General features: G+C 41.7%; 1 protein-coding gene across 1 annotated transcript in view; it reads left to right on the top strand.

Annotated features, from left to right (window-relative positions):
• EPB41L4A (erythrocyte membrane protein band 4.1 like 4A) overlaps positions 1 to 27,002 on the top strand; it is a 220,303-nt gene that overhangs the window by 63,314 nt on the left and 129,987 nt on the right. The window contains exon 2 of the mRNA XM_090038376.1: positions 24,239 to 24,343. Coding sequence (XP_089894502.1) covers positions 24,239 to 24,343 — 105 coding nt within the window. The remainder of the gene's footprint in view (positions 1 to 24,238; positions 24,344 to 27,002) is intronic.

The following is a 27,002-nucleotide window of genomic DNA, read 5'->3' as shown; positions in this document are numbered from 1 at the left end:
CCCTGCTCCCCTGCTTCCTAACCAGAGCAGTGAGGCATGGCTGGCTCACTGCCCCCACCCAGGCAAACCCTTGTTGGGGTCTGGGGCCAGGGATTGGGGTTAAACTGCCCTTCCCCTGGGTATGGAGCTGCCCTGTGAGGTTACTTACTGCTGGCTGTGACTGTGGGCTACAAATCCCAGAGGCACCTGGAAGTAGGAAGAGGAAGTGATGAGCAACCCTGAGACTCCTGCTGCTGTGATTGTGGATTACAAATCCCAGAGACATTGGGGGCAGCAGGAAGAGGAAGCAAACACATCTCCTATGCTGTGTTTATAGTTCTTCAGTTTATAGTTTCTCAGAGAGAGAACTATTCTTGTTCAAGCTTTTATGAATTCAGTGCTACTACTTCTTCCCTTCCCTGCTGTACCCCAGGCAGAGCAGGGGCTGGGGCCTGGCCATGCCCCCTCCCCTCCAGCAGTGAGGAGGGAAAAAGTCTTTGGACATCTTTCTCTGTTCCCTCCCCTCCCCTTTGGCAGTAGCTGGTAGGTATGCTCTAGCACCCCCACCAATCTTCTAGCTTGAGCCACTGCAGGCATGTGGCTGCATTTCCTGAATCAAAAGTGAATGTATGTTTGTTTGCAAATTGGTTCAGTCTCTGCAGATTAGATTAACCTGCAAAGACTGAATCAATTTAGTCTTAGGTTTTTTGACTGTCTGTACTTAGCCCTAAGGATCAAGCCCTAACTGCACAGAATGCTGTCTTCAGTGTAAAACAAGACAATACTACTAAAGACACAGTTACTGTGTTACACAGCACTCAACACAGATAAAACTCAGAGATAAGTGAATAATCATCACTTGAGCTACAAAAAAGCTCTACCACTAAGTACACTCAGCTTGACTAGAAACAGAAAAATCCCTGTGATTATTTATATTTGAAATTCAACAGCCTTGCATTTTACCTACAGTAAAATACTTATATTGTGTGTTGCCAATTTCTTGGAAATGACTCATTTTCAGGTACCTTTAATGGAGACAATTTTTTTGGTTCTTTAGTAGAGTTCACTGGGTTTGAGAGCAAAGGCAGATAATCTATATAGTAATGGTTTATATAAAAGTATATGAAGGTAATGAACAAGTTTGTTTTTTCAAAAAAGAACTTGATATCCCATTTTTTGACTTCAGGATGGAAATTAAAAACACTAAAATGTTTTTGTAGAATAAAGAGTTCCATAAAACTTAGGAAGTGTTCAAACATTTTTGTTTCCCTTTTTTTTTTTGGTCTTAAATATATTATAAATGAGTGGATTTGTATAATACAAGAAACACCAAACCCCTTTGTATGGGGAATTGTGCCTTGAGCATTTTCCTAATGGACTCATTGGGTCTGGTGCCCAGGATGCTGTAGGGTAATGCATTTTTCATTAGCAACGTGAATCAAGAAATCTGGATACTGTGCACTGAATGGTTAACTATTCACAATCTTATGTGGACAGACCCTCGTTGAAGAAAAAACAAACTTTTGTTCTGTAGTAAGTGTAAAGAAAAAAGGGCTTACTTAGTCTTGCAATATGTTGAGTACCCTACTCTATTCTAGCTCAGGTTTTACTCTGTTTATCATGATAGTCCTCTGAACACCCTACAGCAGTGGATTAAGCAGTGTGGTTATGTCTGTCATGACTAGTTTGTTTTCTCATTCTCTCCAGGGAGAGAAGTGTGTCCAGTGGAGTGTTTTGGTAGAACAACTTTTTTAAACACATATGTCGCTATGTATTGAAGAAGGTGCCTAAGAGCCAGTGGGAAATGAGATATTCAGCCCCTTGCAGTTTAAAGCCCAAATAAGGAAGGTTATCTAGGAACTGAAATACATTGACAAATGTGTCTTGATCTAAAAAGAAACTATCTTAAAATTGATCTTTATGACAATTTTATTACTTTTGCCATGGGAGTTTGCCATTAAAACATAAGAGATCAGCCAAGATATACATGCATCTCTTCCTTTTGAGCATGCACAAGGAGATCAGGCAGAAGGACTTGTTCACTGCCAGTAGGGCATGACCTTTTTAGATTGTCTTATATCTGCCAAACATCTCCAGCTATGCCCTACAGCTTTCAATTCAGCTCTGCTTAACCCAGTTAATTCAGCAGGAATGCTTGCAGGTAATTCCAGTTGATTATTGTCAGGACTAAGGATCAAAGTTAAGGTAACTTGGACTCATGCTATAAATGTTCTGATATTTTTGGAATTTGCCAAACTTGAGTTTTGTGGGAAGGGAGTGGGTTGTGGGAGACAACTAAGAACATAACTGTGTTAACAATGGGCTTTTTTTTCTGTCACTGAATAGTAGAAGTGGTCATATATGGCCGAGACATTGTGGTAAGGGTGAGAGGATCTCCCCTGCGGCTGAGGCAGATGTGGTGAGGGTAACTAGGGGGGGAGTGATGGGAGTAGGAATACATAGCTTGTATCTGGATGCGAATGGTAGTTGGGAGGCATGGTTGGGGTTCATGGGAGCTTATGCTTGTATGGGGGTTTTATCAGGGAGGCAGTGAGTGCAGAGAGGAGTTGGAGTTCTTGGGTTTGGAGCTGTTGTTTGGGAAATCTTTCTGTGCATTGTTTGTTTATTATAAACTACTCTCTGCCTTTTGGATAGGGTGAGATATAAATTTAAATATGTACATGTAGAAAAAAGGGAAGTAATACTACAGTCCTCCACTTAAAATAATAGCATGATTTTTTTCGTTCCTCTTGAAGTGTCAGCTTCAAAAAATGGTAACATTTTTTTTCCTTTTCCATTAAAGCAAAAGGTTTGGGATTTGAGGTATTCTTTGTATTAGTTTCCTTTTGAATACTTTTTCCAAAAGTGGTCCAGTAAGCTGAGTCCAACAGGAAAAGTTCTAAGCTAGACTTGTCAAGCATTAGCACTTCTCACTGGAAAGCAGAAAGTTCTGTGTTCTACCATTTACAATAAGAACTTTCTGATGGACAAAATAAGGGAGCGATTTTGAAGGAATGGGTGCTTCCTATATTCCGATAGAAGTACTCTACAAATTCTACACGCTTTTAAGAAAACAATAAGAACCGGCAAATGGTTTATGGCAGGGGTTGGCAGCTTTTTCCTGCCATAGGCCACTGAGTGCCATTTAAAAATCTTTGCAACCCGAAAAAGGTTTGCAACCTAACCTCTACCATGGGCTACAAATCTTCATATACCCTGGCAATCAGCAGATGCAGCGGAGGAAATAGATGGAGTAGAGCAGGTGGCTGGACCTGAAAGACACTTCCACTGCTCCTCTGGATGCAGCAAAAAAACTGAACTAAACACAGCAAGCAGTAGGACTCAGTGGACACCTGCTGCAGGCTGGATCTCATCTGTTCATGGGTTGGATCCTGCCCATGGGCCATAGGTTGCTGATCCCTGGTACATGTCAGTGACAGGCAAAAAGCAGCATTTTTATTGCCCCTCATTCCACTGTTTCTGCATTGCAGCATGCAAAGAGAATGCATATGGAATTGGAGTGGAGCTCAAAAGAGTCCAAGGTGACTTTTTGAAGCACCTGAGAGCACTGAGCACAGAAAAGCTGAGACTTCTCTATGTGCTATAGAAGTATAGCACACAAGTAAGTGCATTGTGAGGTACAAGTCTAAGTTCATGTTCATTTATATCTGGTATATTTTTAATGAATTTGTGAAACATTTAGGTCATTTAAAAATTATTCAGATGAATATGAAAAATATCCTTTGGGGTCCTGAAGACAGTAAATCCCATTGAAATAAGAGCCATCCTCTCACAGGATTTCAGAAGTTTTTGGCACTGAAATTAAATGAAAAATCTTAACAGTACTATTTTTTATAGTGAAACACTGTTAAGTTATGATGAATAGACATAAAGAAGTTCTTGATCTTAATTTAAAAGTGGCCTAACACCAAAATGTGCTGAAAGTATGTGTGAAATTCAACAGCGTCTAGAGATCGTTGTGGAAAATAGAATACAATTTTCAAAGGGAGTATAAAGAAAGCTTCATCTGCAGGTTGTGGGGCACTGGTCCTGCTTGGTGTAATGGAAAACTGTGCCTGAATTGAAGTGTCCCCACCATGACCTCTGTATTCCTGACCTAGCTCAATTTTATTTGGCAAGTGTCTATGCAGAGTTCTTGCCATTAAAAAGGTAGGTCCTACATTATTACAGTGCATGACTTGCAATTATGTGGGATGCAAAAAAGCATTGGGGCTGTATGTGTTGTGAAAAGCTTGTCTTATTGATAGGAGTCCCCTTTTTCTTGCTTGCCTCACCAGTCTCAGAGCTAGAAAGAAAAAGATACTTTATCAACTCAGACCATATAAATTCTGTCTTTGTAGAAATGGAAGTATTCTATAATCTGTACTACATCCAATAAGAGAGATTACATTGTTTTTCCTGAATATTTTTCCTATTGGCATTCCTGTAACATCTTCTGTTGTTTAAGGTAATATGCTCTTACATGTTTCTTGAACATAATGCATTCTACTTTACTACATGTACAAGGATTGTCACTGGAATTCCCAGGAATCATTGTATTTTTTCTATAATACTTGAATACATCTGGTTTAAAGCATTTGGATTTTCCCTTCTGACTCTTCCTTTTACTGTGGCTTTATAAACTACCAGTTTATTATTGAGTACTGAATGTGTCTGCAAATTAACTATTTGCTGAAATTATTTCACCAGGAAAAAATTCAGGAGGAGAAGAGAACGGAAAGAGCGTTCTCTTGCAGAACAAGAAGTGAGAGACTTTATATGTTTTAGGGATGTATGATGTAAGAATGAAGGTGCAGTTCCAAACATGAAAGAAGGCAGGAAGCCACGAGTGGGAGTGGTAGAAAGGGAGCAATTAAGACGGGGTTGGCAGGATTGAAAGTGGGAGAAAGCTGAAGTAGCAAAGCAGGCAGGAAAACAGTTAAGGTGAGGTTGTAGAGTTTGGCAGAAGGATAGCAAAGGAATTCAGGGAGTGGCATTATGCTTGTATTTAGGTCTGTGGCAAAATAAGCTAATTTTATCATCTGGGCTTGGGACAGAGTGCAGTAAGTGTAAAGAGAGGTTGGGGTAGAAGTGAGAGTCAGGGAGACTGGAAGGGAGCAGAAGTGAACATGTGGAATCTCCAAGGTGTGTGTTGATTAGGATTCAGCAGAAAAGGTGCATGTCAAGTAACAGAAAAGCATCAATAAAACTTATGGCACAGACAGAGCAGCTACCTCTTGTAACTCATGGTGCTTTGCAGGAAGTGCCTTGAGTTACAACAAACAGGAGTTTGCTGTTGGGTTCCAGGGATTGGGAAATCCAGCTGCTTTTTAGTAGGGCTGTGCAAAGTTTGGTAGCTGATTTGATTTGAAGATTTGGCCTGATTCAGGGACCCAATCTCTGAATCCAAATTGAGTCAGGTGACAAAGTAAAAGCTCTGAATCAATTTGAAGCATCCACATCGATTTGGAAAAGATTTGGCTGCTTCAGAGTTTTGGCCAAAAACTAAATAAGCAGCTGACATAGCTGCCTCCAGCTGGTAAGTATGTTGGGCATGGGGGAGAGAGGGATTGGGGCTGGGACTGGGACAAGTTGCCCAGCCGGGATGGGGGGCATGTTACTCGGGGTTGGGGGGCGCGGGATGTGGGCGGTGGTGGGAGTGGGGGCTCTGCCCTGCTGCCACTTGCCCAGCTGGGGCAGGGGTGGGGGAAGGCAGGATGTGGGCACGGCTCGCTATAGGCAGAAGGGAGCAAGTGGCAGCAGTGCATAGCTCCTGCTCCCAGCTCTGCCGCACCTGCATCCTGTGCCCTCTGCACTGGCTGGGAAGTGGCGACAGGGCAGAGCCCCTGCTCCCAGCACTGATGTGGGTGCAGCAGCACTGGGAGTGGGGGTATGCTGTGTATCCCCCCCCCCATGCTGGCTGGGCAAGCAGCAGCCGGTTATAGCCCCTGTGGCTTCCCCCACTGGGGCAGAGGCAGGTATGGCTGGAGGAGCTGTAGGAGAAGCCCCCATGGCTGCCCTGCCCAGCCCCATTACCCACCCAGCCCAGCCTTCAGGCACTTAAAAAAAAACAACAAAAAAACAAAACAAAAGCCCCACACTCTCCAGCTCTGGCAGTGGCAACTGGGGACTCTGAGGGCTCGTGGTAGAGTCTACCCCCTTGGACAGTGGGAGGCAGTGGGGATTGCCCCCCCCACCTAGCATCTGCATGGCAGCTGCCCCATGGCGTGGGTGCAGCACAGCTTGGCAGGGTGCTGTGCACTGTCTGGGTGCTGGGGGGGGCTCCACCTGTCTGCCAGAGCCCAGCATTGCTCAGCCCCAGTGGCTCCAGGTGCACCCGCACCATGGGGCAGCTGCCATGTGGGTGCTGGGGGTGATCCCTCCTGGCCCCCACTGCCTACAAGTGCCCAGAGGCCCCAATTGCTGCTGCTGTAGCCAGTGAATGCAGGGCTTTTATTTAAATTTATTTATTTATTTATTTTTAAAGTGCTGGGATTGGGCTGGAGCCAGGTGGGGGATGGGGCCAGGCAAGGAAGCCATGGGGGCTTTTCCCATGGCTCCCCTTACCCAGGGAGAGGCAGGCACAGGTGCAGGAGCTGCTGGAGAACCTGCAACCACCTAGCTGTGCCTGCCTCTCCATGGCTGAATCACCAAATCTCTCTGAATCGGCGCTGAATCTTCCAAAGCCGATTCAGGGCAGTGATCTGAATTGAATCACTGTCCTGCAAATCGGTCAAATCCAAATCTGAATCAAATACTTCCCTGTTCACACAGGCTTACTGTTCAGAGTGGCTGTGAGCCTGCAGCCACTCTTTCCTCGCAACGCCCCTCCTCCCTCCCAGCCCTGATGTTTTCAGAATGGGAGGGTGGGAAGGGAGCAGAGGGAGCTCATTCTGAGGGTTCCCCAGCTGAATGGTGGGGGTGGGTTGGTTGGAGCCCCCCATCTTGAGGAGGGGGGTGCTGGGCTTCAGTCTAGCCTCCAGTGGGGGCTGAAAAAACTCCAGACCAAACTCTCTCTGCTCCCTTTCCCTCTCTCCCATTTTGAAAACAGCAGTGGGGCTGGGAGATGGTGCAGAGACAAATTACTGAGGGTGCTGTGTTTTGGAGCTGCTTCATCTGAATCTTCATTCAATGAGGGTTCAGATTTTTGCAGCATCTGGCACTTTTAAACTGCACTGCAGCTATGCACTTCTGTTTGGTCATGGCTATAGAGAGCTTTCAGGAGCCAGATCGGGTGAAAATTGTCACATCTGTCTGTGCCTTTGGAGTCTGAACTTGATAGGAGAAAAAAAGCCAGCAATTTTGCCAATGATACAGAGGTTGAGAGATTATTTTAAGGAGGATAAAATGGAGAAGGAAACAGGAGCAAAGAAAGTACACAAAGTTTGGTTTCTTGTTCTCAGAATCTCATGCTGCTATGAAAGCCTAACACTTGGCATCCCTCATGCCCTTCTACCTCCAGCTCTCTGGCATGTAGTACCTCCACCCCTCTCACCATCCTGGAAACTGGCTCTCAGGCATTTTTGCTCAGGGTGCCAAAATTCCTAGTTATGTTAGTGTTTGAGTGAAAGAAGATAGCTCAATAAAATAAGCTTTTGTTTTTTGCATACCATTTGAATAATTTAAAAATGAATTAAATGTTTCAGGAATACATTAAAAATGTATCCGTTATAAATGCACGTGCACTTGGCTGTGTGCCTTACTGTGCCCTTGAGTGCTGTGTTTCTATAGCACACAGATTAACTTCAACTTGTTTGTGCTCAGTGCTCTTAGGTGCTGCAACAAATGAGCTCAGACTCTTTGAGCTCTGTTTTAACTTCATAGGCATATGTGTACTTTTGCATCCTGTCATGCTGCAACTGTCGAAAGTGGGACAGTAAGAATGCTGCTCTTTGCCTGTCACTACCATAGACTGCTTTCTTGTTTGTTTGTTTTTTGACAAAAGCATACAGAATCCTATTCAATATCTCGGCAGAAAAGCAATAAAACCTGTTCCTTCAGATTTGCTCACTGGTCTCCTTTGGAAGGTTGTTACTTATTTCTGATAGGTTTGATAGTCTTAAAATAGTAAATGGAACTTTCTGCTGTGCATTAAATGCTAATGTTGTTAAGTTTAGCCTAGAACTTTCCATGTTGAACTCAGTTTTTATAAGAGAAAAAGGAGCAAAAGAATCCCTCAAATCCCAAATACTTCATTTTACAGGGTGGGAAATTATTTTGCCATTTTTTAAAGCTGACACTTCAAGAGGAACAGAATAATTGATAATGGCTATCATTGTAATCTTTCAGACTATGAAGCTTTGGAATTCTGTCTCTGCAGTATTTTTTTTTTATTTTGCCTGGTGTTGTAGAATGACCCTTTGAAGTACGTAGTACATGCCCCCAGCAACTGATAGCTGACATTCTTCCACTAGACATAGCATTTATTGTTTGTAATGACTTTGCGGGGAAGTCAGTTGAAGTGATCTGTTATGTGTATAGATGTAAAACTTTGGTTCTGAAGCCACAGAATGTTGCTGTTAGTTAATATTTTGGAAAGTAGGTTTTTATTTTTTTAAATTAAAGTTTAGAGTATGTGAAATCTTATGCAGGAAGTAAATTTTACTGTGCTGCGTAATTTACAAAATGTTTGATGTTTATATTTCTTAGAGATCAATTTCAAAGCATTTTTTAAAGAACGTTAAATTTCAGAAGCTTGGTGTTTTCTCTACTGCATCTTTTTTTGTAATTCTCATATTCTTATAATTGGTCACTTGCTCCTTATTGGGGGGATTTCTTATCTGTCTGTTTCTGTTAATAACAGAAGGTTATCACAAGGAGTTGAACATTTTGGTAGGGAATCTTGGTTCAGTGGTGTCTTATTATGCATGTGTATCTCACATTACTAATCTGAAGATCTGGTTGAACCAAACTATTCTAATAGGAAATCTAGGAATAGAGTGGTGGAGATTATGGATTGGTTACATCTTGAAGAAATTGTATAGTGTACTGCAAGAGACCTTGTAAGTAGGTAAGCTGTCACTTCTATAAAAATTTAGCTGTCTACTTTATAAAGTTAGCACAAGAATAATCTCAATCTTGTGGCATCTCAGAGTGCTGTGGCATCCCAGTGTGCCAAGCCACCCTACTGAATGCATATGCATTATCGCTTCATCCTGCAGTCTTCTGTAACTGTGTGTGCTGTTCAGGCAATGCTTCTTAACCAGGGTTTCATGAAATCCTTTTAAGGGTACCATAGAGTACTGTGCAAAGTTAGTGCTGGTAGGTGTACAAACACACGATTCATAAAATGAACCCAGAGAAATTTCAAATAGGGTTGTATAGTGTCAAAAAATTCTCATGTGTTGTGATCTTTCTTAATTTTTTGTAACAGAATTGCTGTTACTTTTCTGTAAATAAAAAGCAAGTGAAAATGAAGAACTGGCATTGTTTGAGGGGAGCCTTGAGTCTAAACATTTTGAAAACCACTGTGTTAGGGGAAAAAGTGAGAGAGACAAAAGAAATTGCCTGACCTTGTACATTAGTGCTTCTCATATAAGGCAGATTCTAATGTTACATTCTTTTATATTAAATTCCCTAATTTCTAAGAACATGTATTTGTACTGTGTGATTGATTGTCTTGGGGAATATTTGTACATATTAAACATTATTAATTTAAAGTTCTCTGTTTGAACATGCCTTCTGCAAATTAAGGCCGAGCTGTTTGTCTATGAGAATCTGTAAATATTAAGCATCGTTAATTTAAAGATCTTCTCTGCTTGAACATGCACTGTGCAAATTGAGGCCTGACTGGGTGTCAGCCTCTGGGGGGTGAGGTTTTATGTTCATTAAAATAAAGAATTCTGAGGATTTTGATTCCATAAAAGCATGCCTTTTGCACAGGTTGAAGGTATGTGTGCAGGATACATAGTTGCAAAGACTTGAAAAAGGGGGAATTTCTAGGTAGAGGCTTCACAGTGCATAAGGAGAAAGCAAGAAAGGTTGTGTTTGAAATACTCTTTCCCAGTACTGTTTTTCATAGAATTCAGTGTTAAGGAAAAATGTATTTTTTTTGTAATTCTTAGGTATTGTCTCATGGCAATGTGTGAATAGAATACTATAAGGTGACTTTGAGATGGGCCAGACATGGAAAAAATTAGAAAGCAAACCAGAAAAATTAAACTTTAAAAAAAATTTTAATTCACAGTTGATTGCTTGGTTTTGGAGAGAGGACTCTTTTAAGGACTTCTCTAAAAGATCATCACATTAACTCTGAGAATTATGTTACATCCCTTGTTTTGGACCCTATATTCTGTGCCCAGTTAAAGGCTGGATCTGATTTTGCTAGTACAGTTTTGTAAAAATAAAACAAAACAAAACCACACAAACAACAACCCCCCCCCCACAATTGATATCATATGTTTGGTATCATATATTTGGTTGATACAATATATTTGGACTTTTAAAAAGCCTTTGACCTGGTGCCCCATGATGTCCTCATGGAGAAGTTGGGCAATTGCGGCCTTGACTACTCCACATCCTGATGTCTGGGGAAGCGGATCCTAGGTCAGGCCCAGAAAGTGGTAGTTGGTTGAACTGAATCAAAATGGCATTCAGTGACTAGTAATGTCCCCCAGGCTCCAGTCTGGGACCTGTACTCTTTAATATCTTCATAAACAATCTGGACACTGGTGTCAGAAGTGGACTGGCTAAGTTTGCTGATGACACCAAACTTTGGGAAAGAATGTCCATGCTTGAGAATAGGTTGGTTATCCAGGCTGACCTCGATAGGTGTGCAAGGTGGGCAGATGAAAACCTGATGGCATTTGATATGGAAAAATGCAAGGTGCTCCACATTGTGGGGGGGAGGAGAAAAACCCTCATCACACTTATAGGTTCAGCAATGCTACTTTTGCTAGGACTATGACCAAACGAGAATTGGAGGTCATGCCTAATATCCACAAGATAAGCCCAAGACCACAAGATAAGCATGAGTCACCAATGCGATACTGCAGCTGGAAAAGTGAACAAAACTCTGGCTTGCATCTATTGATGCATCTTGAGCAAGACCCAGGATGTCATCCTCCTGCTGTACTCCACCTTGGTGAGGCTGCAGCTGAAGTACTGCATCCAATTCTGGATTCCACAATTTAGGAAGGACGTGGAGAAGCTTGAAAGAGTCCAGAAGAGAGCCACGCGCATTATCAGAGGGCAAGAGAACAGGCCTTATGAAGAGAGGCTGTGAGCTATGGGATACTGCAGCCTGGAGAAGCACAGGCTCAGGAGTGACTTGGTGGCAGCCTATAAGTAGATAAGGAGATCACGGGGAATGCCTGTTCACCAGAGCACTGCAAGGGATGACAAGGTCCAATGGTCATGAACTCCTGCAAGACTTTTAGACTGGACATAAGGAAAAACTTCTTTACTGTGTGAACCCCCAAGACTTGGAGCAAACTCCCCCAGATATGGTGCAAGCACCTACTCTGGACACTTTTTTAAAGAAACATTTGGATGCTTATCTTGCTGGGATCCTTTGACCTTAGCTGACTTCCTGCCCCTTGGGCAGGGGGCTGAATCCAGTGATCTTATAAGGGTCCTTTCCAGCCCTAATGTCTATGAAATCTATGAAATACCAGCCCTCCCCTCCCCTTCATTGGGGCAATAAGCAATGTACAGGATGAAAATGTGGAGAATGCCTGATGGTCAGAAAATATACCATGGGCATATTAAAGGATAATACTGTGTTTACTTGAATACAAGATGAAATTTCCCTCCACAATTGGCATGCGGGGGGAAGCCCCTCTTTTCATAATCACATACAAGGAAACCTTATTAAAAACATGGTCTTTCCAAAAGAACACACATTTCCCCTTGTAATTTTATTAAACTGCTGCCAAAAGCAGCAAGTGCTTAGCAATGGAAACCGACTATGAAATTGATTAAATGCAGCCAACACTGAGCACGACTATAAAACATGCAGCCCACATTGGGCAAACATGCTGATGGAAACCTTTTTATTTTTTTGCACTTTTATTTAAAAAATACATTTCACATTTATTCCTGTACACTTACAACATTTCACATATTAAACATCATTGTTTTACCAAAACTTCATGTAACAAAGCCACTACATAACAAATGGTATCACACGTGTTAGAAACCTTAACAACATACCTCTACTTCCCCCAAGGCCCCTAAAAATATATACAAAACTTAATTTTGTTGTAAGGAGCACCATAACTATCATTTAACTTTCTGCTAAAAAATCTGTTAAACTCAAAGAACTGTAACTCCTTCAGAACTCCCATCAATCCTCTGTATTAGTTCAGTGAACCAAATGTGATCAGTCCTTTTTCCTTCATTTTTTTTTCTGCTGCTGCTTCTCTGATCTCTTTCTTATCCCAGTTGATGTAGTATTTCAATTCATACAGTCTCAACTTTGGGCACTCTCTTTCAGTGAAGGCAACCCCTTAAAAAGCCACAAGTTTCTTACTTTCCATATACTGGTTTTAACACCTACTAACAATGTTCTCCATATTGTTTTCTCAAGCCTCTTTGGTATGAGTCCATATAGTACCATCTCTTTTGATAAGGACAGGCTTATTTTTGTAACCCTTAAGTCGTAACCTTTCCCACACACCCTTTGCATAGTATTCTTCCAGAATGCATGTCCCACCATTTCTTCTTCCCCACATCTCTCCCTTGGATGCATTCCTGATCTCGCCAAATGCCATCTTTGTTGCACCTCCCTCACTGACAAGATATTTCTTATGATCATCCAAGTTAGATCAGTATGCTGCCCTTCCTGTCATTTATCAGCCACCGTCTTCTACACCTGTACTTGTCCTTCTGTGAAGTTTCTCGCTGGTGCCGTCCTGTCTCTTTCCTTGTATGATTTTTGTTGATCTCTTGCAAACTTTCAGGGCCTGTGGCAGGACACACATTTTAAGGGGCTTGAGCAGGCTGTGGAGCAACTGGTAGGTGCAGTTAGGCCCAATTAGGGGGTCACATGATCCCAAGGGGGTTCCCAGATTGGATGAGGGCTGGGCAGCCAGGGTATAAACCCAAATCCTATGAGCTGAGCCCCCAGAACACCTGGAGGATAGGGTAGGAACTATGGGGATGGAGGAAGGTTCTTGTGGTCCTGGGTAAGACCTGAAACTACATCCTGCTGAGGTTGGCTGGTGGGGCAGTCTCCAGGAAATGTCACACCTGTGCCCACTGAAAGGTGAGGATGGGGCCCTGTAAAGCCTCAGCCTGCACTGCCTTGTGGGTACCCTGTGGAGGGGAAAGGCTAGAGGAGCACACCCTGACAGAAAAGCCAAGGTCCACTGGGTGGGGCCTGAGGCCAAAGGGGCATACGGCCCGGTAGTCCAGTGAGGGGGGGGTGGAGTTATGGCCCCAGTGAGATGATGGGTGGAGAGGCCAAGGCACTCCTGAGGTCACCTGAGGCCAGATGTAGCCTGGAGGCTGAGTGCAGCCCAGCTAAGAAGCAGTGGGGTTGGAAGTGATTTTGGATTCCATCTGTGAGGCATGGGACATGAGGTATAAGGGAAGGTTTGGAGTCGTGTATTTTGCCCTTGGTATCAGGGCAACCAAATGGGCAGTCTCCCTTGTATAAACCCCTATTTTTTGGAAACATCAAAGGTATGGCAGGAAAGGCAGGGCAGACTGCCCTAGATAGGTGGGTGTGCTAATGTTGTGACTGGCTTTGAGACAGCACCCTGTCACAGCACCTCTAGTCCCACTGCTCCTATTTTGTACATGTTTATAAAATTTTCCATTCTTATGTAATGAACAGAATGTTGCCATGCCCATGGCTTCTTTCAAGAGCCCCCATATAGTCTCGATCTTCTCAAGATTTTACCTGCCAGAAATTGGCTAAAGCATGATGCTTTCCCTTCCTCCTCTTTTGCTGCTTTACACACTGTACTGTACTTGCATAATTTGTGTAAATGAGCAGCCCTATGTCCAGCATTCCCCACACCCCCATCTTGCTTTATACAGTTATATTCTGGCTAGCCTTTCTCTTCTTGATCTCCAGAATAATACACGTATTTCCCTTTGTACTTTTGTTAACTGCTGTCATGATGGTGGTATCACTTTAACTGCCTACCACAAGGATAGGTTAATGCAGTGTATCTAAATAAGATATACACTAGTGCCCATTAAGTGCAGTCATCCTCGCTACCGATTCTTTTTCAGATTATTGTGAGCCACAATATTGCTCTCTCTGTCACCTCCTCTTTCAGCCTGGAGTATGTCGTTAGTATGGCCCCTCCCTCCAAGTGGTGAAGCCAGAAGAGTTTGCCCTGCACCTCATCTGCATATAATTTTTTGAGCATCTTAAGACTCATGACAAGAACACCTGGTTCCAGTTATGCATGGGGGGTGATTAGCACATGGTGGTGGGATAGCTGGTGGGATATCTGGAGAATATACACTTCATAGAGTCATAGAAGTAGGGTCGGAAGGGACCTTGTAGATCTTCAAGTCTGACCTCCTGCCTGGGCAGGAGGAAAAAAACTGGGCTCAAATAATCCCAGCTAGGTAGGCATAAAGCCTTCTCTTAAAGACCCCCAGGGTAGGAGCCAGCACCACTTCCCTTGGAAGTTGGTTTCAGATCCTAGCCACCCTAACTGTGAAGTAGTTCTTACAGATGTCTAATCTAAACCTACTCTCCAACAACTTGTGGCTGTTATTCCTTGTTATGCCAGGGGGTGCTAGGGGAAACAAAGTCTCTCCCAAACCCTTCTGGTCCCCCCTAGTGAGTTTATAGACGGTCACCAGGTCCCCCCTCAGCCTTCAACTGTGAAGGCTGAACAGGTTCAGGTTCCGCAGTCTCTCATTGTAGGGTCTGCCCTGTTGTCCCCGGATCATGCAGCTGGCCCTCCTCTGGACCCTCTCCATGTTGTCCACATCCCTCCTGAAGTGGGGCGCACAGAACTGGACCCAGTACTCCAGCTGTGGCCTGACCAGTGTTGCACAGAGGGGGAGGATCTCTTCCTTGGCCCTGCTTGAGATGCACCTGTGGATGCACGACAAGGTCCGGTTAGCCCTGCCGACAGTGACCTCGCATTGTCGGCCCATGTTCATCTTGGAGTCCGTAATGACTCCAAGATCCCTTTCTGCCTCCTTGCTCTCAAGATGGGAGTTTCCCATCTTATAAGTGTGCTGCTGGTTACTACTGCCCAAGTGCAGCACCCTGCACCTGTCAGTATTGAAGCGCATCCTGTTTTTGTTAGCCCACCCCTGTAACCTATCCAGGTCTTGCTGCAGTCTTTCCTTCCCTATTAGCGTGCTCACCTCACCGCAAATTTTGGTATCATCAGCAAATTTAAACAGGTTGCTTTTCACCCCATTGTCCAAATTGCTGATAAAGAAATTGAACAGTGTGGGCCCAAGGACCGAGCCCTGGGGGACTCCACTGCCCACTTCTCCCCAGGTCGTATATGACCCGTCCACCACAACCCTCTGAGTGCGACCCTTCAGCCAATCTGCAATCCATCTGACTGTGTAGGCATCAATGCCACAGTCACCCAATTTTTTAACGAGGATGGGGTGGGAGATGGTGTCAAAGGCCTTGCTGAAGTCCAGAAAGACTATGTCCATGGCAACACCTGCATCCAATGCTTTTTTGACCTGATCATAAAAGGCAATCAGGGTGGTCTGGCATGACCTGCCCCTAATGAAACAATGCTGGTTGCCCTTAAGCATCATTTCTGAGGCTCACCCATTGCAGATGTGCTCCATGATGGATCTTCTCAAAGAGTTTCCGTAGAATTGAGGTAAGACTGACAGGCCTATAGTTGCCCGGGTCCTCCCTCCTCCCTTTTTTAAAGATGGGGACCACGTTGGCTATCTTTCAATCATCTGGCACCTGGCCTGAGTACCATGAGCGCTCGTAAAGCCGTGCCAAGGGCCCTGCAAAAACCCCTGCTAGCTCCCTCAACACCCTGGGGTGGAGAGCATCTGGACCTGCTGATTTGAACATGTCCAGCCCCTCCAGAAGCTCTCTAACCCGGTCCTCCCCAACCTGAGGTCTGGAGGCGTTTCCCTCAAGTCCGTCTTGCATCACAGTGGGGAAGTCCTGGTCCCTGCCCAAGAAAATGGAGGTGAAGAATTGGTTAAAGAGGTCTGCTTTCTCCTTTGGCATGACCCTCAGATTGCCCAGAGGATCTTGCTGGGGCCCCACATTTCCTGGTGCTTTCTTCATCCTCCCTATATATTTGAAAAAAGACTTTTTATTATCTTTGATTTTGGACACAAGTCCTAGCTCTATGTCTGCCTTAGCTTTCCTGACAGCCCCCCTACAGGCCCCCGACCAGAAGGTATACTCTTCTTTGGAGATAGCACCCCCCCTTCCACCAGTTGTACACCACTTACTGAGCAGTGCTGAGCTATGGGGTTACTGTGGAGGGCAGGGCCACACTAATATGCACAAGGCTGAGAGAAGGCACAGCAGAGGGATTCTGGGTGAACTGTATGCAATATCGTGGCTCACCATGACTTCAAATGCTGTTGGCTGTGGTAGGACCCAGCTCAATGAACTATGCAGTAAATCATTAACCTTTTGAGTTTGGAGTGGGAAAAAAAAAGTTTGCTTCTTTCCATTGGGGTCAGTTCTAGTGAAAACTTTCACCCTTGCCGACACATTTCTCAGTGTCTTTTCTTTTATTATAGTTGCTAACAATCAAGTAGAGTTGGCAAGCCAGTCAACTGACTGCATATTTTTTGACTGGCCAAGGATTATACCAATTTTACACAAAAAACCCTCTACATTTTTAAGTTTTCTTGACAGAAATATGATTGTTTTTGATACATTTAATGGAAAATCTGTGCTTTTTCTATGCGTTATTTGGCTCTATTAGCCTCTTTTACAATTTTTGGCTGATATTTGACTAGTCAGTTGAGTGAACTTACTTGACCAGTAAAATACCCAACCCTACAACCAAGAATTGACTTTGTGTTTGTATGAAAATAAATAGAGATAAGGAAGAAAGAGACTATAACTGTGGCATTCAGTGATCACCAGGTGCTGAAGGTAGAACTGAGTCTTGGTAAGAGGTCCTGTAAGAGGAAGGAGAGTGTGGAAATTAAATGTGAAATTGCTACAAGATTAGGAGATGTGTTAAGCTTACACAAGACTGAATGGGGTGGGGTACAATGAAGAAATGTTTTAAGAGCACCAGAGAATGGTGGATGATGGTGAAGAAGAGGGTGGGAGAATTCTTCAGGAAACAAGGGGGAAGAACCACAGGGAAAAGAATGAAATTGCTGAGTGAGCATCAACGAAAGATGCAAAAGCTGCTAACAGAAGCCACAGAAGGAAGATGGGTACAAGAAGAACTAGAAGAAACAAGGCAAGAGATAGAAGTCTGGTTTAAAAGAAAGATGAGAGAGAAAATGTTTTTAGTGCAGGCACCCTGGGTGGGAGGAAATGAAGAGCGGTCTCTGCTTTTTGGCTAGAGTGAAGACCGTGAAAGAAGAGCTAAAAGTAGTGTGGGAAGCAGGTGGTGCCCAGGTGGAAAAGCAGGAGGTGACGTTAGAGACAACGAGAAGATTTTATGAAGAGCTATATCAGAAGAAATAAAGAAACGGGAAGAAGATGGATAGATTGAAGAGAAAGTAGAGAAAATAGAACAAAGCAAATGGAAGAAAAAATTAAGATTAAAGGAAGTGGAGGTGTATTTAAAAATCTTTAACAGGAGCAGATAGATAATTTGTAGAAATTTATGAGGAATTTTGGGTATGGATAGGGAGGGATATAGTGGAATTTTTCAAGGAAATAGTGAAAACAGGAGGGGCAGGAACAATTTTACAATAGGCATTGTGATCTTGCTGTTCAAGAAAGAGGAGAAGGAACTCCTGAAAAACTGGAGACAATTTCACTACTTAATATGGATTATAGACTACATTAATGGCTAAGATGCTAGCTTTGAGGATGAGGAAAAACCTCCAGAAGATGATGCAAGACCAAGTATGTGCAGTATCAGGTAGAAGGATCTTTGAAGTTATTGGAGTGATCAGAGATGCACTGTCCCTTATCCAAGAGATGAAAACAAACACAGTTATAGCAAACCTAGACTTAAAAAAGTATATAGCAGAGTAGATCATGATTACATATTCTAAGTGCTAGGAAACATGGGGTTCCCACAGAAATTTGTGTTGGATAAGGTTATTGTATAGAGAAGCAGAGAGTCAAGTCCAAATTAATGGACACCGAAGCAAGGCCATGAAAATCTATACAGGGGTGAGACCAGGCTGTTCCCTTTTGCCCCTACTATTTGTGTGCATCATGGAACTGTTAGCACAAAGAATAAGAAAAGACAAGGTAATAAGTAGTGTAAAGATACCAGGAGAGGGACAACTGAAATGTGCATTATACATGGATGATATATAAATGTAGTAGTTAGAGCTGGACTGTCAATGGAAAGGGTGTTAAAGCATACACCAGAGTATGCAGAAGTGATAGGGACTACACTAAATAGATTGAAAAGCACCATAATGGGAGTAGGGACCTGGCAGGACTTGGAGAAGTTGGCCTTCAAATAAGGGAGAGAGAAAATAGAGTGCTAGGGATCCCGGTGGACGCTGAGGAATACAGCATGGGAAAAGGTGATGGCAAGGATATGGCAAATACTTCGGTTATGGTCCAAAAGGACACAGTTCTTTGCTGGAAAAGTGGTGACAATTAAGGCTGTGCTACTGCCAATTTATTCAATATATAGGAATTGTATTCCCAGCAATGTGGTGACATACAGAGGGATGTGTGTTCTTTTGGAATGCCAAAAGAGAAAGGTTGTCTAGATCTGAACTGTACAGAGCAAAAGAGATCTGCTGGATTGGGATTGTTTGTCTATGCAGAATATGTAAGCATGGTAGACAAAGCAGCAATGGAGGGAGAGGGGAAAGCAGTGCATATAGTCTGATTTCACAAAGTTGCAATTTTGAGGAAATGGGGAGTATATCAGGCCTCTTTAAAGAGTCTATGGACATGGCAACTGCTGATTCATTAATCAGGATGAAAGGTTTCAAACAGAGGTATAAAATAGAGAAGGTAGAGGTCCTGAAATATCGTAAGAAATTCTTGAAAGTGGTAAGGGAGTGAGGCAGGATGGTGCTAGTGGCAAGCTTCGCAGAAGGACAGGTAAAGTTGTGTGGAGCAGTGGCAGGTAAACAACTAAAAGGGGAGCATGCTGACTTAGCATGGATGGTTGTAAGAAATATCTTGCTGGTGAGAGAAGTGCAACAGATGGGGCTTGACAGGGTCACCTAAGTGCCCAAGGGAGAGGTGCAGGGAACAGCAAACAGTGGGATGTGTGTTTTGGGAGTGTACGTATGGTGTTGAAAAGGGTTCACTGCTTTCTGAGTGTCACCAAAATAGACCTGTCATTGGCATGGGAGATGGTACTATATGGACTCATACCAGAGAGGACAGAGGAAATGTTATCTAGCAATTTATTAGCATGTGTTAAAACTAGTTTATAGAAAGTAAGAAACCTCTGGGTGTTTAAGGGGCTAGCTTTGCTTACAGAGAGTGCCTGAAGCTGGGGCTGCATGAACTGAAATACAGGCTTAAGAGACAATTGCTTGCTGAAAACTGCATCTTAAGTCGAAACATTGTAACCCAGAACCACGTTTCACATAAGAAACAATGTTATACGTGGGGGGCCTTGATACCCTATTTTCACCAAAAATACCCCAGAATTTTGTACTTTATCAATTATAGATGAGTAATATAGCCACATTAATGTATTTATATTGTAAATAGCAATCATATTGATTTGGAGGTGACTTTGTTGCACTTTTTGAAAGGCTCTTGGTTGGACTTTTTCAAGGGTTTTTGGCTGGAGTCTTCTCAGGAGTCTTGGCTGCAGGTTTTTCTGGAGTCTTGTCTGCTTTCTTAAAGAAAGTGTCCGAGGAAGTTTGGACAGATGTTCTCCAGGGAGATGAGTGACGCAGCGAACTTGTTCGCTGGTATAGCATCGCATTGGATTAAGTGTTGTAAAGTTGGAACTGACATCATTAAGTTGAAACTGTCAATTTATAAATAAGTGCGAAATGTTGTAACTTGAAACATTGTAAGTTGAGGACTGCCTGTACTATATTGATCGTGACAAGGAAGAGATCAGAGAAGAAGAGGTGGAGAAGTGGAGGAAAAAGGACTGGACACACTTGATTCACTGAACCAACGGAGAGGACTGATGGGAAGTGCAGAGAGTTTCAGGTGCTTACAGAGGTTTTCATGGGGTTCTGTATGAAGAAAAATAATTCTATAAGAGTTTTTTTTGTGGGAAGTTGATGTATATTTGTTTAAAGGTTTAATATACATAGTTGTATGTTCTGGATATGTACTTGTTTTTGCAATATGAAGTTTTGGTAAAACTAGGGTGCTCTATGTGAAGCTTTGTAAATGTAAAACGATAAGTGCATGTTTAATAAAATTTGTTAATAAAGAAAAGTTTATACTGGATATAAGTAGGTGCCAACATGCTGCTCAAAAGTGCATTTATAAAACATTTGTGGTAAAACTTGCAGGAGTTTCAAAAAAAGGTAACGTACGTCAATTCTGGATTTAATTGCGTCTATGGGTACTAGATGCAAATTGCTACAGCCACGTGTAATTTCAGGGTTTTTGTTGTCAAATTTGCTTCTCACTTCCAGGTGCTTAAGTAGAGCAGGGTCTGGTAGTAAGGAGATAGGGAAGAGCTGCCAGCGGAAAAAGTTGTGGCGAAACAGAGAACAAAGGGCTACCTGGCCCTTCCAGATTTATTTTCTCTGCTACAGTGGGGGCGGAGAGACCAAATTCAAGGCAAACTTCCAATAATTAAATTCTATACCTGGGAAATTATGCTAAGTGTATACATTTTCCATATATAAAATCTAATCATTGGGGGGTCATGTTATAATCGGGTTAATCCAAGTAAATATGTTATTACAGCATTTGTAAAGAGGCAATTTCCTTTTTGTAAAAAAAAAAAAAAAGGATTAAATCAGATTTCTTCTGAATGTCCTAGCTTCATTTTGTTCAGTTAGTAGAAACCTGCCCATCTGGTTTATAAAATCATGTTGCTAAAACATAAAGCAAGATGTTATGACTAATTTGAACAATTCTTTGGGTTTTTTTTTTTTTAAATGATTGCTGATGGTATTTTCAAATAAACCTGCTGTACTTTGTGTTTGCCTCTAAGAATGTAAGCCTGTGGCACACTGTTCTCAATCTCAGACCCAGAGCACCGTTGTTAAAATCCAGGCACCTCTCAGAAAATGCGAGCTCTTAGTTTTCATACATTGTTCTATTATTTTCCTATAGTAAAAATAATTCTGTTTTTAGATCCTCTGGGCAGGGTCTGTCTCTTTTGCTAAGTGTTTATATAGTGCCTAGTGAAGTGGATTCTGAACTACAGCTTGGTTCCCAAGCCATCAGAATAATTTCCAACACTAAAGTTAATTGTATCTGGTGTGAAAGATGATGAGGGAGCAACATCTTCCTCTTCCTTCAGTTGGATACTAATTCTGCTTCTTTGAATAAGAACTGGCAATAGTGGAAGGAAAAAGAGGTAGAAGAATTGCTAATTCCTTTGTTTCCTCAGTGTCTACAAACCTGTTTCTAGGTTTGACTCTCTTGAACTCCATGGGTGTCTTTACACGTGTTCTGGGATGCGGGGTGTTTTAATTACAGCAACTCCTGAGAGCCACTCTAATTAAAGCACCCACAGCATTCTGTGTATTCAGCATCCTGCACTTGAAAATGGCAGCAGGGGCCATTTTCAAGAGGTGTGCCTGGAGTCTCACCAGGGTACTGTAGGCCTAGAAAGGTAAGGAAAAGCGTGCTTAGAGGCTTACATTCTTAGGGGCAAACTCAAAGTAGAACAAATTTATTTGAAAATACCATCAGCAATTCTTTCAAGAAAAAAAACAATGAATTGTTTAAATGAGTCTTAACACTTTGCTTTGTTTTAGCATAAATGTGACCTTTTTTTAGTATAAATGAGACTTATTTAAAGAATGTTAGTAAAAGCGCCCCCACCACCGTTTTTGAAGCGTGGGAATGCTGAATTGACAGGACCCTGAGGCTGCTGGAGCCTGCTAATTAGAATGCTCCGGCAGACTCGATTAATCTGACGTGTTCTAATTAGAATACATTGAAGCAGGCATCAGGCACATTTATAGGTGCCCCATATTTCAACAGTAGTATAGCCACTGAGGTTGATTTTTGTTTGACATCATTTTAACAGCTGTCTAAGCCAAATGACTTTGCACTAAAACATCTGACATTAGGATCACTATATTTTATGTACATTATCTGAGGCAGCAAAATAAGATAGTTTTGTTTGCTTTAACAATTTTTCCTTACATATTCTTTCTGTTTTGTCATGTTTTCATATTTACAAATTGTTACCCGGATAGGCTAGCTGTTTAAAATGGTCAAATTTTTACTGTGCAACTTGCGAAATTTCACTTGCCTGGCTCTGAGGTTCAGATGAAATAATTATTCATTGTGATTATTTCACCCAGTGGATTTAGACCTTTCCCCAACTGAAATTTTTGAAGAACTGATTTACTTTAAGCATTCTGCGTGTACTGTGTGTACCTCATTGTATAGTTCAAGTGAAAAATTTGTAGCTTACTTGGATTATGGATGAATAATTTATTCTTATTATTTGTGATTCTGTATGTGACTAGTAATATATTACAACCTATAATGTTCCTGATTGGATGCTTGAGTAGAAATAGTGAGAAAAAAGTGAGCTATCTGACCCCCACCCCCACCGATTTATTTTCCTTGCTGTAGGGAAACCTCCCATAATTAGATTCTATACCTAGAAAACTATAACAAATTTATAAATTTTCCATAAGTAAAATCTAATTATTGTGGGGGGGAGGAGTTGTCTTGTATTCAAGCTCAGCTTATATTTAGGTAAATTTGATAACAAAATATCTAGGATGACATGAATGAGGGCCAGTTTGTGAAGTCAGTAGAAGTTGTTCACTGGTTTCAAAAGCTTTCAGAGTTGATCTAGGGCTTGCTTTGTTTTTCTGTGTAGTGTTGTGAGATCATAGGAAAAGTAGGACTGGAAGGGACCTTATGAGGTTACCTAGTCCAGCCCTGTGCTCCAAGCAGGATCTTCTCTGACTAAATCATTCCAGTAAAGTGTTTGTCCAACCTGTGCTTTAGAATTTCCAAGGATAGAGATTCCACAGCTCCTCTAAACGGCCTATTTCAGTGCTTAACCACCCTCATAGTCAGATGTTGTGTACTGAAAAGCTTGTCCAAGCAATTATTTTCTTTGCAGATGCTGGATCAATGTAGTGCACTTGCCATGCTTCAGTGTCATCTAGGAAAATGTTTAAGGGAGCTCTCTTTTCACTAACTTGGTATTTCCTAGAGTTCTTTTATAACTCTATTAAATCTGTTAATATTGAAATAGTACATATATAAGACTTTTAGGGGCTTAGCTGCTTCTTACCTCATACCAGACATATCCCCTCTCCCACCTCCAGATCAAAGCTTCTTTATTCAAAAGCCAACCTAACAATTTTAAGAAGAGAAAAAAAGTCCAGGTATCTATTCTGTCTTCCTGGGCTATTTATCTCTGTTTAATACTAGTTATCTGACAGCTTGTAAACAGCAGGCCTTCTAATGACAAAGATGCAGTCACAGCAGTGAAGGAGCTTTTTGAGGCCTCCCCCTGATTATTTTTAATGAAACAAAGCTCTGGAACAAGATTGGATTTTGGATGGTAGACTGGTGCCATTTCTACTTTCAAAAACACTTTAAAAGGAATAAAGAAAACCCAGCCCTCTTCACAAAGAGTAATCAGGGAGCACTAAATGCATTATAATTTACACATTGAGGACAAAATTTTCTTGCTGATCTGCAACAGCAGAGCTTGAATGAGAGCTACATGTGCAGAAAAAATGGGATATTAGGCATGAGATCTGCCATGTGGATCAGAATTTTGATGAGAAAACAGAATTTTGCCATAAATGCATAGTAATAGAAAACCTTAGTGGTTCAATAACATTTTTATAGCATGTTGTTTACCATGATCACATTCAACATTATTTACAAGATGATTTGCTTAAATGTAAGTGAGGAAGAACTTAAATTGTCCTAGTTATAACTGAGAGGTTAAAATCCACTAGAGCTCTTCTAACCAATAAAACTGCTGCCTCTCTCACACAAAGCTAGCTGAATGCATGAATGCCACTGTGCATAGCTGACAAAGGCAGAACATTTTTGTGAAAAGCCTGTGTAAATTCTTTCCCACAGAAGTCAACGAAAGGGTCCGTTGTCCTGGGCTACGTATTCCGTCACTTAAACCTAGTGGAGATAGATTACTTTGGACTGCGTTACTGTGACAGAAGTCATCAGACGGTGAGTAAAAGACATGGCAGATTTGAATTTTCCAGCTCTAAACTTTACCCCGTTCATGACCTTTCCCAGTGGGGAAATAACTTTCGGTGTTTCATGAAACAATAAGATTTGCAATAGCAATTTTTTTTTTACATTTGTTTTCATGGAAACACTGGAATTGTTGCTGTTGACTTAAATGAGACCAGAAACAGGCACCTAAGTCTGCACAAGACAAGGGAAAATAATATGAAAAAAAGATGTTGGAAATTAACAGAAGTATAGTGTTATACATGAAAAGTGCTGGTAAAATTCTTCATTTCACTTAAACCAGATAACTGTTTGCCTCATATGAATTTTCTGAGTGTATATTTCCCTGAATAGGAATTTTGGTTGTAAATGAGCTGGTACTAATTTATTCCTTGTTTGCCTGGGATTAAGATGATAGTAATTTATTTAGGGAGGGACAGTGACCACAATGTTCCCTGGCATGTCATAAATGGTTCACTCATGGACTATTTCTTGCCTCTCAGTTTTAGAGTGAGATGACCGATATGGCAGGAGGCTTTTGGCTGCCAGAATGTATTTATATCATGTTTGCTTGCTTTGTGAAAATGGGTGGCCTAGAAAAAGTATGTGTAATAATGACCTTTTGACTCCACTTGAGTTGGTGTTGTAGTTCTCAAGTCTCCGTTGTTTGGTGGAAGAGGCTCCCTTTGATAGGCTGTCATGTATGTAGTACACCTTTCTCCAAAAAGTTTATCATCATACATAGATAAGAAAATAGAAAGGCCCTGTATTGTCCTTATTTTGCAAAGGCCCAATTTATTCTTAAGCTGTGCTTGCATAACCTTATTGGTTAGGAATGTGAAAAGATCACGTATGTTAGCAGCATATATATAATCAGCAAAAGTTCTAGTATATATATGCGGTTGCAATGTCAAAATAATTCTTTTAGTTCCAGGGACCAGTCTAAATCAGTATAAACACTGGCAAATCACTCTTTTGCCAGTGGATGTGTACAGATGTTCAGTTTCTACCGAGAGAATTGCCATTTTCCTGGTAGAAACCAAAAGTGTGCAGACATTCAAGTTTTTTCTCCAGAGAAAAAATGGCAGCTCCAAAAGAAAAATAATGTGGGAACAACCAGGGTTAAATTGCTTCTGGGAAGCTGAATGTCTGCATACTTTTGCCAATCTAAACTCCTACTTGAGACCAGGAGGCATGTAGCTGGGGGAATAGCTCCTATGTCTTCTTGAGACTAGGGTCACAGGAGTTCTCAGTATGAGAAACTTGCAGGGTCTTTGTTGTGTCTTTTGCTCTGCTCGGCACCCAGACAGTGGGGGCTGAGAGCAGGGAGCACTGGCCCATGGCTGCTCCCACAGGATGAAATTTCTTCTGGTAGAAATGAATGTCTGCACACAGCTTTTATCTACTAGAGGTGTTTCAGTCTACCTTGTGCCAATAGAGCTATAATGACAAACATTCTAATGTAGATGGAACCGACATTAAACAATCCTTTGTCATCTACCAGGTGAAGTTGTTCACATGATGATGGCAAGTGCTAAAGGACCATTTTCATTTATAATGTATAGTTTGCCTCTGCTTGCCACAAAACATGCTTACCTATGTTCTGATCATGAAGGACAGTGCCACAGGTCTAAGTTTGGAGGGGCAAGAATATATAACCCACTCCTTTTGCATATTTTTTGGACCTTGTGCAATATCCACCTGGGACATGTATTTAATAACTAACAGAAGAAAGTAAGGGAAAAAAAAATGATGATAAAATATGCTGATTAATTGAAGTGAGGAGAGGCAGTATCACTGTGCCAGAGAGCTGGGAGGGTGTGAGCTCATGAAACTCCTGGACTGGAAATAAATAGGTTTTGTTGTTGTTGTTTTGGGATTTTTTCGCATTATTATTTATGGAAGCCAGCTGTTGATAACCAAAGTTGTGACAGAGCTTGATATAATGAAGAGTAATATTATCCTGGTTTGACTGTAGGATAGAATACTAAAAGTTCAGGTATTCTCAATTAGTTTAGCAATAGAGGCAGTCTGTTACACGAGCAGTTGTAAACCTACCTCACTTTTCCGGAATACCAAGGGCATGATTTTCCCTTCACTTAGTAGTAGTAGTAGTTAGCTAGCTTATTGAGGTTATATCATTGTAAAACTAGTATAAATGGGAGAAAAATCATGCCCTTATTAAGGGCTATGGATTTGGAATTCAGTATCTAGCCATCTTGAAGTTTACAGAAAAAACTCGTCTTGACGTGATCATATTTTTAAATAAGCACTTTACCTTTGGGAGTAGAATTATACTTGTCAGGAATATCATTCTTCAACTTCAAGGTTTTAATAAATTATAGTGTTGACTAAGTCCTAATCAATATTTTCACTCTCCCCAATGAAAATAACCCAAACTGTACTTATGCCAATATACAATTACAACAGCATTGGCTAGCAGATACAGACTGTATTACAGAGCTTGGTACTGTATTATTCAACCCTTTTTTAAAGGCTATTCCACAGTCTAAAAATTTAAAAGATTGCATTGAGTTTTATTGGTAAGTTTTCAAGCTTTGTGACTGTTTTGTTGAAGTGAAAATAAAGTTAAATTATGAATTCAAGACAACATTTTTGAAAGCATATTTTTTTTTAAATTTTGTGCACAAGC

This window comes from Crocodylus siamensis, chromosome 3 (genome assembly GCF_052110815.1).
Source record: "Crocodylus siamensis isolate JL-2025a chromosome 3, ASM5211081v1, whole genome shotgun sequence".
NCBI lineage: Eukaryota > Metazoa > Chordata > Crocodylia > Crocodylidae > Crocodylus > Crocodylus siamensis.
This window is presented reverse-complemented; position numbering and strand designations above follow the sequence as displayed.